The 14,376-nt window shown below is 37.1% G+C and overlaps 1 protein-coding gene across 2 annotated transcripts; it reads left to right on the top strand.

Moving 5' to 3' along the window:
- Positions 1 to 7,302: 7,302 nt before the first annotated feature.
- LOC110441522 lies at positions 7,303 to 13,028 on the top strand. Of its 2 annotated transcripts, XM_021484695.1 has the most exons (2): positions 7,303 to 7,775; positions 8,037 to 13,028. In XM_021484695.1, the coding sequence occupies exons 1-2, from the start codon at positions 7,470 to 7,472 to the stop codon at positions 9,531 to 9,533; spliced, it is 1,803 nt and encodes a 600-aa protein (XP_021340370.1). In that variant the 5' UTR covers positions 7,303 to 7,469; the 3' UTR covers positions 9,534 to 13,028. The 2 variants fall into 2 exon arrangements, with proteins under 2 accessions (XP_021340370.1, XP_021340369.1); XM_021484694.1 differs by having other exon boundaries at positions 7,303 to 13,028.
- Positions 13,029 to 14,376: the final 1,348 nt, after the last annotated feature.

Raw genomic sequence — 14,376 nt, 5'->3', positions numbered from 1 at the left:
TGTTGTTCATATGGCTATAATACACCTTAATACTAAATTTCAATTTGATATTTGAAAAATTGAACGAGATATGAGGAATTTCATTTTAACAATCGGCGATTTGGCAAATGTGTGTATCGACATGTAAGTTACAGCGTCCCCAGACAAAGTCTTTGAAAATACTCTCTAAAGTAAGCGATATCAAAGGTGTATAATTCATTTGATTCCATGCATCTATATTCCAAATTTCAGGTCGCCATTTTAAAAAATGTCCGAGTAAAGATGAATTTATTTTGTGTGTATAGAACTCGGTTACAGATCAAAAAGCGTCTTCAGACTATATCTAAACAAAAGTTTTGTTAAAGTTAACAAGACTAATTCTAACATTGAAGATGTAAACTGTGGGGTACCCCATTGTAGTATACTAGGCCCACTTTTATTTTTAACATATGTCAATGACATGCAGATAGTATCGACTCAGAGTGCAAACTCATATCGTATGCAGATGATACTGCAATTATTTTTTTCACACGTTGATCCAAAAATAATATCAAATAAATTATATAAAACAACGGAATCCTGTCACGATTGACTTGAAGATAATAAACTTTCATTTCAACTTGGGAAAACAGCTAGAAGTGTCCTACTTGGTCCCAAAAGAAAATTGAATATGGTTGCTTCTGCTTGGTTTAATATTAATAGTAATACACATACCATTGAATCCGAACCACAAGTAAAATATATGGGTGAAATCTTCAACCATTTTTCTTTCAAAACATTTTCTTCAGGTTGGTAAGTATGGATTGTGAAAAGACTCATGTAGCACAACCAATAAGTGTTTATATGTGACGTTTCGATGAAAAGTACAGCATGTACTCTGTCACCTTCATCATACACATGACAAGTGAAGCGTATGTGCACAAAGGTGTAAACTATGAACGAGTTGTCAACGCAATTCGCTGTAAGCTTAGTTGATATATATGTACCGAAATTATTCGATTCGACTACGCTTTGTTTAGTGCTTGGTCATAGATATGCGAGAGTAAATGAGCCCCCTCATCTCGACGTAGAGAACTGGTATCGAGTGACACTGTAGGGAATAAGAACAAACACAAGAAGCGTATAGGTGAAAGAGCGTTCGACACAACCTAACAACGCCACTTATAACTAAACCATCTTGTAAACCAACGCAGATGCAGCTCTAAATGATTCTATGCTAAATAAATTTGTAGTCAACATCTCTACTAAGGAGCTCACCAATAGCGAGAAAACGTTACTCGCTAAGGGAATGAACTATATATGCCATCGTTCCAGATAAATCCCAATTGATGATTTTGTTATAGCCACAGAACAAGCATGTACGAATTTGAAATATGCTGAGGCTGACCAACTGAGATCCCAGGTGACGGGGATTTGAAATCCACGACATCACCGACAGGTAATATGACGAAAGAAGTACGGGTCGCACTCCAAAAATTAGACAGAGACAATTCCGTTACGATATTACAGCTGACCAGGGAAAGGCAACAGTCGTCATGGACACCGACGATTATGAGGCCAAGGTCATGACAATGCCACATGACAACAAAACATAGGAACAGCTGCAGACCGATCAAACTCAAAAGTTTAAAAGGCGTATCATAGCCATATCTGTATTCAACGGCAGAGAACACCTCTAGAATGTACTATACACCCGAGATCCACAAACAGGGGAACCCGCTGAGGCCTATTGTGAACTACACTGGGTCCATTGGTTACAATGTTTCCATGTCATTAGCAGACATTCTTCGACCGCAATTGGGTAAATCGGAACACCATGTCAAGAACTCAAAACATCTAGCTGAAGATATGTCTACCATCATGATTCAGGAAGACAAATATTTAATTTCACATGATGTTGTCTCTCTCTTAGCCAACACACCCATTGACGATGCACTTAGAATAATTCGGAAACGCGTAGGACTAGACAGATCCTGGCGTAAGAACACCAACCTCCAGAGTCAGGACATCGTGGACTGACTAGAACTTGTGCTGACAACAACATATGTTAGTTTCCGAGTATCAGCAATTCTTCGGCACTGCTATGGGTAGTCCAGTGTCTCCCATTGTGGCAAATTTGTTCATGGAACATCTGGAGCAAAAAGCAATAGCTACTGCCCCCATAGAATGCAAGCCAAGCTTATGGAAACTATGTTAACGACATACTTGAGATACTCAAGAAGGGGTCACAGAATGATTTGACCACCCGTATCAACACCATAGATGTCACTAACAACATCAAAATTACATGTGAGGAAGAAACCAACGGCACAATGACCTTCCTAAACACTCTACTGGTAAAGAAAGAAGACGAAACCGTGAAGGTATTGGTCTATAGAAAAAAAGACCTATACGGACCAATACCTGAACTTCAAATCTCACCATCTTTTGCACCAGAAGTTAGGCGTCGTACACACATTGCTCAACAGATGTGATACAAGTGTCACAGAACAACAGGACAAAACACAGGAGCAGAATCACAACGCTGGGGCAATAAAAACCTGTGCATATGCGGAATGGGCTCTCAAACTGGCCTCAAAACAGTGTCAAAGGAAGGGTGGAACAGAAAAAAACTCCATCAAGGATAAGAACAAAACCACCCAGAGGATGTTTCGCGGTCATGACATAGAAACAATCATGAAGCCCCACAATACGCTTCGTAATATGAATGACCGAATCGACATTGATTTGCGTGGGCAACTCGTACGTATTTTACACCTTTTTGTACATACGCTTCACTGGTCATTTATCTGATGAAGTTGGCAGAGTGCATACCGTACTATTCATCGAAACGTCACATATAACACTAATTGGTTCCTACATGAATCTTTTTTACAATCTTAGTCCAGTTTCTTTAAGAACAATATGTTGTGAACAATACTTTCGAAAATTAATCAAAGACCAACATTTTTATACCGAAACAAAAAACTCTTACCTCTGCCATCAAGAAAAATACTCTGCTCGGCACTTTCTCATCCTGGTTCGAGGGTATCTCCAAAAATCTCAAACACAAACTCTAAGTTTCACAAAACAGGGTTGTTCGTTTTATTTTAGATTTTGATTGGAGGACAAGAATAACTTTTATAGAACAGGAAAAATTAAGTATGCTGAATGTAAGTAATAGAGTGGCTCAATTGAGACTAATCCATGTTTAAAGATTTTTTCATGAAAAAATGTCCAACTTACATGAAGGAAGGCTTTGAAATGAACAACAAGAGGTGTACAATATCAAGCCAGTTTAACTTTTATATGCATAATGTAAGTGGGGTAGAACCCACATCTTTCTCTTACAATACAATAAAAGATTGGAATTAATTACCAGAAAAATAAGGCTACCAACAACTTACACAGGTTCAAAATTCTAGTAAAACAAAATTTAACATCAAATTTTAGATCTGAACAAAATTATGAGTTTGTAACAGGGTAATAGTGAGACTTCAGTGATATCCTCTATAGTTTCTTACTTAAAATGTTATTATAATTGCTTTTATTGAAAGATACTATACTGTTACTTTATATGCAGTCTGAAAGTTTAATCGGTTGGGACTGGCCAAACCACCAGCCCTATTCTGCAAGTGGCAGTTAATTCAAATATACATGTTAAAAATTATCTATCAAATTATTCAAATGCGATATACTTCTGACTACAGATCCTATCATTATTCCAAAAGTTATTTTTATTTATGTAAGCTATACACACACGTGCAGCCTGAGAGTTTGGTCGGTAGGGACTGCCCCAACCACCAACCCTCTTATGCAAAAAGTTAACAAATTTTAATAAAAAAATTATGTACTTACAGTTATCATTTGTATATAAGATTTTAACTAATTCAAGCGTGATATATTGGTTACTATAAGTCTTATTCATATTTCATTTTTTTTATTAATATAAGTTATATACCGGTACGAGCCTATCACTGTATAATGTAATATACAGTCTGAGAGTTTGGTCGGTAGGGATTGGCCCAACCACCAGCTCTTTCGCAAATAGAATTTTATGTTAATACTATTTAATTGATAAAATACCGGTAAAAGATTAATTTCATCATATTTTAGATCACTCAATTATTACCAGCATTATTCTGTTGATTTTAGTTTATGGCACAAGTATGTGAAATTGTATAGGTCTCATGATATATCTGCTATATGGCATAAAGAGCACAACCATAAAGGATGGAGAAGCTGGAACACCGCAAAAACAGCAGCACCCTTGTTCTTGACAGATTGGGTTGGAAAAAAGCGCGGGAGGCCTTATGCCGCGGAGAGACTTAGGTTAAGGTAAGAATGGCATGAAGGAGAGCTTGTTAGGTAGGGGATGCCCGATCACCTGCACTCCAGAATGCCATGGTATAAAGTAAGAGGCAATATAGGTGTTTTTTGTTTGAACATTTAATATGTTTTTTTTACCAATGACTGTGCCTTTAAATCTTATCAAATTATCAATATCTTTTATATATTTATGTAACTATTTTGTGAACAGAGTTGATGTATTTAGATCTAAGGGGCCACATTGGAATTAAGCCACAAACACAGTCGAGATTCCCAAGAGTGAACACCACCAGGTTTGGCTTGAAGTTTTCCCGCTGTGAGGCAGCCATGGTGTGAAACACGGTCTACCTAATGAGCTCAGGGCCGTTTTTCGTTTATCGCGGCCCAAACGGTTGAACCGGTTGGACCTTATGAAATAAGGTCAGTCCTAGTAAGCTGATGCTGCTTTCAGGTGAGCCTTGACAAAGCCTTGCAAGGCCTGCCTAAACGAACAGGCCCAGGACAGCTAGTTCTTTTCCGGTTTTTTCCTGACTGCTCGGCACGCTGGGTGACTCACTCTGCAACTGCTCCCTGTGTTCACACTGGTTTGAGTTCATTCGTTGTTTATATAAATATGTCTCATACTGTATGTTGAGATATAATTTGCTATTGTGCTTTTAATTGCTTGTTATTAAGCTTGCTACTGGCAGTACTTTGTTAGTTATATGACCTGTTTCATCTTCATCTGGGAACCTAAACTTCCTCCGTCAATATTGACGATTACGGAATTTTTGTTTAACTTTACTCGATACATATATATACACGTCCGTATTTAGCATTATTTAACTTTTTTCTGTTAAAAGCTTTATGACGTCATAAAGCATGCAACGTCAGATTTCCCGGCCAATTTTCCAACATTTTATGTGTTCCTTGGGCCGAACTTTCCCCAGTATCATTAATTGACTCACCCTGTCCCAAACTGACATTTCAATAATTTCGTTTATCACAGCAATACGAAAGTCAATGCTAGACTTTTATCTATATCATCGTGTGAAGCTGACCGTAGTATGTTACACGTGCAATTGTATGACGTAAATAAGTTTGCAAAACTATCAAAAAGAATTAAAGTGAGATCATGGAGATTCTGGAAGATTGGGCAACTGCCATGGATGAGGGGGCCAATACAGATGTCATCTACCTAGACTTCTGTAAAGCCTTCGATAAGGTCTCGCACAGGCTGCTTCTACACAAACTAGAAGCATATGGCATTACAGGTTAAGTCAGCAACTGGATACGGAAATACCTGACAAATCTGAAACAAAGAGTTGTTATCAATGGAACATTATCGAGAGTACAGAATGTGACAAGCGGGGTCCCCCAGGGAAGTGTTACCGGGCCGATTTTGTTTCTCATTTATGTCAATTAATGAAGCTATTTGCAGATGATACAAAAATATACTCAAGTATATTTACACCACAGAGCTACAAATTAACATCAACAAAGTGTGTGAATGGACTGAGAGGTGGCTCATGAAATTAAATTTAGAGAAATGCAAACACTTGGAAATTGGTAATACATCCAGCAATAGCCAGTACAATTTCACAAACGAAGGAGTCACAACCATGATTGTAAAAACAGACAAGGAGAGAGACCTCGGAATGACATTCGACAAACAACTCAAATTTAGTGAACATGTGTCTGCAGCCGTCTTCAAAGGAAACAGAATGTTATGAATTATTTTTAGAACATTTACATTTCTAAATCAATCAACATTCCTATTACTATATAAATCACTTGTCATACCTCATATTGAGTACTGCTCCACAATACGGTCACCCCTCCTAAAGAAAGACATACATTCACTGGAAAAAATACAACGACGGGCAACTAAAACGTTAATTACACTGCAAGACCTTCTTTACCCAGATCGACTAAAACGACTAGGACTGCCCACACTTGAATATAGAGGTACAAAATTCTGAGTGGTGTGGACGATGCAGACAAGTCTAAATTATCTACTGAATCCACCTATCCGGCAACAAGAGGTCACCAGCTAAAGCTATTTAAGAAACAATGCCGCTCAAACACCACCAAAAACATTTTCAGCAATCGAATAGTTACAAACTGGAACAATATATCAGCTGAAGTGGTTTATGCCGAAAGTTTGAATATTTTTAAAAATAGGTTAAACGTGCACTGGAAAGAGCATGCACACAAATTTTATCCTTCCTTTTAATCTACGATGTGTTAATAGTAATTAATACTATTGCGACAATTAGACTTCACTAGACGTCTAGATATTTTTAATGTCATACAATGTATACCATTCTTCGCACACTCCATCATCAACCAATCAATTAGCGAAATGCAGATAAATAACATCATTACAAGCCATAGGCTTTCCATTGATGTCTTACCTATGAGATGCCTATGAGATGATTTTCTTTCCATCCTCCAAAGAGTAACTCTCTCTCTTTTATTAAGTTTACAAGATAGCTACTCCAGCTAACTAAACTGCTTATATCCTCAAAGTTGTAAACATTTGCTGAATAACAAAAAAATACTTATGATTAGAACGACTTTCATAAATAAAAATGGGCCCAACTTACCCCGGTCTCCCCATCTGTATTGTTTGAGTTCATCAGAGACTTGAATACTTCATGGATTTATATGTCTGAGAGTTTCTGTTTCTGTTTCTGCCATATAATTGCCTCCTTCACCATGATGAAGATCATGCAATATGTATAACTAAGGCGCGGCAACAAAAAAAGTTCATTGAACTCTTGGCTTTTATTTGAATAAAGGAAATATACTATTTTCGCTAAATTGTGCAAGCATATATTTTACAATTTTAAATCAATGGGATGTAAAGGAAATGCTTATTTTACCAGTGACCCAAACTTGAGTTTGCTAACCTGTAAAATCTACCATTATGGTTGTTGTCCCATTACACGCATTTCTACGAAAGCATTTAGTAGCACCAGCGAGATCGGGCCTGACGAGATCAGCCAAACGCTTGTTGTTTATAATATGGCGTTGGCTCATCAACATAAGTATCGATTGCACAGGGAAACCAATATTGTGTTGGTCTTATCATTATGAATTCATAGTGGCCACTCATCTTTAGTCCCTACGATTTACTGGTAGTACCAAGAATGTGGACGAGGGGAAGATGAGATTCAATAGTCCTAATATGCACAATAATGTCTCATTATATGAGAGCAGAGAAGAAACAATTCTTCAGGAACGCCCAAGATTATATTATCAGGCCGTTGATGCGACAAAGGGAGACGGGACAGCTATGCGACGTCGTTCTCCTGATAAATGGAAGACTATACCATGCACACCGTGCTATATTAGCGCTATGGAGCCCTTATTTTCTGTCCATGTTTACATGTGAAATGAGAGAGAAATCGTCTAGCGAAATAGATCTATCCGAATCACTCTTGTTGGAAGACGACGCCGTATTTAGCAGTGTGCTAGACTATATGTACACGGGGTCACTGACGGTCAGTATTTCAAACGTTGATGATATACTCAGAGTGTCAGACTTTTTACTGTTAGATGACGTCAAAGACTACTGTCAACAATTTTACCTTGACCTTGGTAACTTGGATCTCAGTAATTGTTTGCGAGTGAAATTTTTAACTGAAAATCATAATTTGCTTGAAGTAAGTGAAGCGTGTCAAAAGATAATTGAATCTCGTTTCCATGACTACCTCATACACAATGATGAAATTCTGGACATGCCTCCCCCATACTTTTTCCAGTTGCTGGAGGATCCAAGAACAGTCCACCAGACAAGTTACAATGAGTTGAAAAGACTGATCACACGATGGGTTGACTACTGTAAGGAAAGCAGAGAGATGTACAAGAGTGATCTGTGTGCCTGTATCAAATTATGGGTGTACGACACAGGGGACAGTGCTACAACCATCTTGGGGCAAGGTATAAAGCAGCGGGACCTGTCCATCTTCATGCAGTCATCTCTCTCAGATGCAATCAGGAGAGATGCTGAAGGACACATGTCATGCATGTTGAAAGAAAATGTCCTTCATGAGTCAATTAGCGTGAATGATACAATTTGTCCAGTTTTGTATACAGTGATTTGCAATCAAGGTATGAAATTCCTCAGAATTTTAGTCTACAGCATATACAGTCAAAAATGGTTTCAGTTTCCAATTAGCAGTGAAAAGTTGTCTCAGATGATACCATCAAGGCAAACAGTTTGTAGCCTGGTAGCCCACAGAAACTGTCTTTACATGTACCTTTGTCCAAGCTTCCCTTACCCTTCTGACATGTTGAAAATCAACATCTTGGTTGTTGACCTCCTGAAAGGGCAACCAGCTGTGTATTCATTCCGCACAGCCGACTACTACAACCCAACATACCGAACAACACTGACCAACTACCGCTCAGTGCCACCAGCTGTGGCAGTGTGTGGCCACAATCTCTATGTTATTGGTAACAAGGAAGGGGCAGGCAACTTGTTCCAGTGCAGCCTAACCAATCATCAATATAAGTGTCATCAAATCCCTGGTGCCCGTTTCATCAGTTTAGCAAGAGCAGCTGTCCGAAATGACAGATTCATCTTTCTGTGGTTCCGTCATCGCACTGGGCCTTCAGAGGAATTCTGCATCAAGAAATCAGTTGGTTTTGTAATGTTCGATACAAAATCAAAAGTATTTAATTCCTGGGAAATCTGTCCACCAGAGATTTCTTATGATGATTTTGTGAAGCCGTACATGTTGTGTGTGAGAGATGACACAGTTCTCATCTATCATCCTGGGAAACCAGCGCTAGTCTTAGATGAAGTCAGATGTAAATGGGTTACCTCCCTTCGCAAGGTCCCTTCACCTGGATCACTGACAGATAACCTAACTGATATGTACGGATATCAAATACAGGCAGCTACAGAAAACAGCATCTTCATACTCAACAACCCAGCACCGTACACAACTTCACTGCACGAAATCAGTGAGATGTATCCTCAAACCATTGTCCACAGACCGCCCCCGATAGACAACATCTCCCTGGTGACGTTTGGCTACCTGACCAAGTCTGACCTTATGGAGCTGGATACTGTGGAATACTATGACGATGCCTATGCAAACGCTTTGCAGGTCACCATGCGATTCTCCGATCCCGACACGGATGACAGTGGTACAACTCATTCTGGGCATGATACAGACAATGACTTTGAATACGATGATGATATATATGATTACGACTATGATCTCGATGGAGAGTTTGGCTTTTCACTGTAATTAGATGGTTTTCCACCGATTTTAATTGTAAAGCTATTTAGCTGTTATTGGATGATTTACCTTGATTTAATTTACCAGTGCAAATCATGTAGTACATTTAAAATGAAAGAGAGGTAGATCATTTCATTGTCTTACTGCAGTCACAATACAGAGCTACTACCATAACAAGGTATGACTCCAACCTCCATTACCATTATTAATGTCCAGTGGATTATGATGTTGAAACGAAAAGAAAAATAATAATAGTGTCGATGGTGGAATCAAAAGTAATTAATTTCTATCACTAGTGATGTGCATATATTTCACCAAACAAAGTCATATTCCATAACGGGTAAAGTAGTACCACAGTATATATATATGCTAAATAGGGTCATTATTGCTAGTCCTAAGTCTAAATGCATTAAAGGGTGCCTATTACCATTAAAGGGTGCCTATTACCATTAAAGGGTGCCTATTACCATTAAAGGGTGCCTATTACCATTAAAGGGTGCCTATTACCATTAAAGAGTATCCTTATTGTTGTGAAATTGTGTAATTACGAAATGGTGTGTGATGTTACTTAATGTACAGGTTCTGTGATAAGTTGTATCTAATGCAAGTTATAAAAAATAGTTCATTTATAAGTTGTTTAAAGAAATAAATATAACAAGATACTAAGTGTCTTTTTAAAAATGAAAAAAAATAATGATAGATAAATAAACATGACAGCAAGTTTACTAAGGGACCTTTTTCAGCTATGATTAATGTTCATAATGTATCACTGAAATACCATACATCATGTTTGTTTCTCTGAAACAGATGATTCCTGTTTAAATTTCCATGAAGGGAAAGAATGACCATGAACCAGTATGTCACAATGGAAGACGTTAGTGCAAAACAGTGTTACATGACATCAGATGATTAAAGATGGGCCAAAAAAGAATCACATCTACATGTAGGTTTGTTAACTACTTATCTGTAGTTTAACATCAAATGTTTACAAACAGATCGACTAGATTACTCAAAACAATGTTCTATAGAACGTTACATTGCTTAATTAGTGTCTAACATGCATATTACGCAACATGTTTTTACACATTTCATAATAATATTTTATTTTGCGTCACATGTTTGAGTATTTGTTGTTTACATCTCACCTGTGTACATCAAACATCAGATTGGGAAAAACGGTTCTCAAGGTATAATTATGCATACAGAGTGGCACTAAATATAAAGACATACAGGATTAACTGTTTAAAGACAAATTGCTATTGATGGAGTAAATTAATTTGTACTAATATACATGTAGATAAAAGATTGTTATATACATTGTCATTGTAAACTGGTTTCACGTTATATGTATCTAACCATGTTTTTTCCTGCTTCACGTGATGTATAAAGGTTATAAACAGTGGGTAAGTCTGTGGCAGTGTTGGTAGTGGGTAAGTCTGTGGCAGTGTTCGTAGTGGGCAAGTCTGTGGTAGTGTTGGTAGTGGGTAAGTCTGTGGCAGTGTTGGTAGTTGGTAAGTCTGTGGCAGTGTTGGTAGTTGGTAAGTCTGGCAGTGTTGATAGTTGGTAAGTCTGTGGTAGTGTTGGTAGTTGGTAAGTCTGTGGCAGTGGTGGTATATATATATAGTTGGTAAGTATGTGGCAGTGGTGGTATAGTTGGTAAGTCTGTGGCAGTGGTGGTATAGTTGGTAAGTCTGTGGCAGTGTTCGTAGTGGGCAAGTCTGTGGTAGTGTTGGTAGTGGGTAAGTATGTGGTAGTGTTGGTAGTTGGTAAGTCTGTGGCAGTGTTGGTAGTTGGTAAGTCTGTGGTAGTGTTGGTAGTTGGTAAGTATATGGTAGTGTTGGTAGTTGGTAAGTCTGTGGCAGTATTGGTAGTTGGTAAGTATGTGATAGTGTTGGAAGTTGGTATATATGTGGCAGTATTGGTAGTTGGTAAATATGGGGCAGTGTTGGTAGTGGGTAAGTCAGTGGCAGTGTTGGTAGTGGGTAAGTCTGTGGCAGTGTTGGTAGTTGGTATATATCTGTGGCAGTATTGGTAGAGGATAAGTCTTAGGCAGTGTTAGAAGTTTGTATATGTGGCATTGTTGGTAGTTGGTAAGCCTGTTCTATGGTAGTGTTGGTAGTGGGTAAGTCTAACATTTTTGATAGATGGAAAGTCTGTTCATTGGCAGTGTTGGTTTGTGTGTTGTATTTGTACACACTTTCATTGACTTGATACATATAAACACTTTATGCAATTTATTTTTAATTTACTGCATCATTGTATTCCTAACTCAGTTTTTGATGCTTTTAGGTGCAAGTGTATACATTTCATCTCTACAATTTATAGGCCCTCATACTACCATTTCTACCATAATTGTGTACATTTTAGCTTCACAATTTATTGGATCTCGTATGTCTACCATTTATATGATATTTCATGTCCATGAACTTGCAAAATTGGAATTCCCCCTCTCTCTTTTTATTTAACCCTTTAGTCAGAGTTATAGTTAGACTATACCCCTGCTTCGACAAAGTTGGGAGTATACAGTGTTCTGTGTGTGTTCGTGCATGTTTCTGATCCTGCTGACTGGTGTTTCCGAAGCATCTCGGGCTCTGTTTCACAAATTGGCATCATACTTGGACTCAGTGGAAGGTGGTATGTTGCATCTTAAAATTAGTTCACTGTGACCTTAATATGACCTTTGACCTTGACCTTTATTGCTAAAATATTGGTTCCATAGCAAATTTTTATCGTTTTTGATAGGGCTTCAAACTTTGTAGATTTGCAGGGAGCAGGGTTATCCATGAAGCCCACACTTGGAGTTAAATCTAGTTTTTGATCTTTTTGAACTTGAAGTACAGCATAGCTGCAGTACAAACATGAGGCATAAAATCATATTCACAGTTAGCAATACCCCCCCGGTAAACGATAGCATAACACATGGGTTACATACGAAAATAGTCTGATTTCATGTTGTCTTCATGGGTAAGCCTTTATATCCTACTGTAATATCTCCTTGTGTATACCAGTAACAGTAACACTATGTAAACTTTGAAACTAATAATTAATCTAAGTGGTCACAGAGTGATAATAAAGTTTAATGTCACTGGAACTTTACAAAATGCCTGTAGCAAAGTATTGGCTGTTGATCATCATACCTGAGTCACTGTTAGTGTAGCTAACTACATCCTTATTTTGATTTGAAAGAAACAGGTTGGAGCAGAGATGTATATACTACATGGCTTTATACATATCTGGTTGGAGCAACAAAATTCTGCACAAATGTCAATATCTTGAGATTCCTCTTTTACTGCCCGTTCCTACCCCAGCCACACCACTGACATAATTTAAAATTAATTTGTCTTTAAATGTTTTACTTTTTACAAAATAAACTGATTGACCAATATAATCAAAATTTCCTGAAAATGATTACATTTACATCAATTTCTAAGATAACAAAATACAAAGATAGAAATAATTAAATAAAAAATTGAAATGAATGATCAGTTGACATACCTGTATTTGTAAGATTGTTGACATACCTGTATTTGTAAGATTGTTGACATACCTGTATTTGTAAGATTGTTGACATACCTGTATTTGTAAGATTTGCCCAGATTTGATCCACAACAAATGAGGAGATTTGTAAATATTAGTCTGGATGTATTGACTAGTGCAATCCTTTTTTCATATTTTATTTTTTATATATATTTTATGCAATGCAGCAACTGCATTGTACCAGAGTTGTGTCCCTTTAGATATGTCGAGCGGTTGAGATTGGTAGAGGGTTATAACCACAGTGGCTTGAGAATCTATCGCAGTATGTATCTAACACCATTTTTACCGGAGTTGATTCAAATATCTAAAACATCTACTACTGCTGCCTACAAGTCAGGAGAGGCTCAAACATTGTAATGTCATTGGTTCTCAAGCTCTTGTGTTCATAACCTTTAATTTTGTGGCAATTATTATTTTACATGAATCAGTAAGGCAAATTTATGAATGAGATAGTTACCTATATCTAAAGCCTTTGGAAATACAATTGTATTGTCTTGAAATGATATTTGTATTATTTTCAAAATTTGAATATTACAAATGTACTTCAATTGTTTAGATTAACACACATAGTGTTATACTTTGTATAGTGTCAGTTCAGTTTTAGTATAGTGAAGCCCAGGTGATACACTGGTTACTTTGTGAGATACAATCATTCCATTTACATGTACATGTGTCTGGGCACATCACCTGTACTTTTTAAGTTAAGGGAACTACAAGAGGCCTCTTTGTGAAGAAAACAAAAAGTTATTTTAATTAATGATATGATGAGATAATAGCATTGCTTGTAAGTGTAATTTGTTGTTGTCGATATGTTTCTAAGCCTAGGAAGTAACATCAGCGAGTCATCATAGGATAGGTGTAAATTGTTAGTTTTAATGACCGGTTATCAGGTCATCGTAAAGTGTATAGATTTCTAGCTGTAACAACAGAGTACCTTGTCTGCTATATCATGTCTGTGATTCATTCCACTACTGTATATAAACATTGAAGTATTGTAGATGATAAAGGCTGTTTCATTAGAACTCAGTATTTCTAGTCACTTATATTACCAGTGTAAATGTTATGTATCAATGTGGCATATTTTCTACTTGTTTTAAGTTATTGATGTTACTGAAAATACACTGATCTGTGAAATTTGGTCTCATTGCTTCATTATTAAATTGATTTACAGGTGTGTCTGGCAAACATTGCTAAAATTATGTAGTGGAATTTTTATAATATAGTCACCTCTGCTCCAAATAAATTCATTTGATGAACTGTTATATATATAAACCCTTCACAATAATGTGAGTGCCAAAGATATTTTGATATTCTC

Source organism: Mizuhopecten yessoensis, unplaced genomic scaffold (genome assembly GCF_002113885.1).
Source record: "Mizuhopecten yessoensis strain PY_sf001 unplaced genomic scaffold, ASM211388v2 scaffold716015, whole genome shotgun sequence".
Classification (NCBI taxonomy): Eukaryota; Metazoa; Mollusca; class Bivalvia; order Pectinida; family Pectinidae; genus Mizuhopecten; species Mizuhopecten yessoensis.
The sequence above is the reverse complement of the archived record's forward strand: the minus strand, read 5'-3'. Positions and strand labels throughout refer to the sequence as shown.

What these genes read in the sequence shown, in the direction of transcription:
- LOC110441522 (XM_021484694.1), top strand. Translation starts at nt 7,470, where the DNA reads ATGTCTCATTATATGAGAGCAGAGAAGAAACAATTCTTCAGGAACGCC.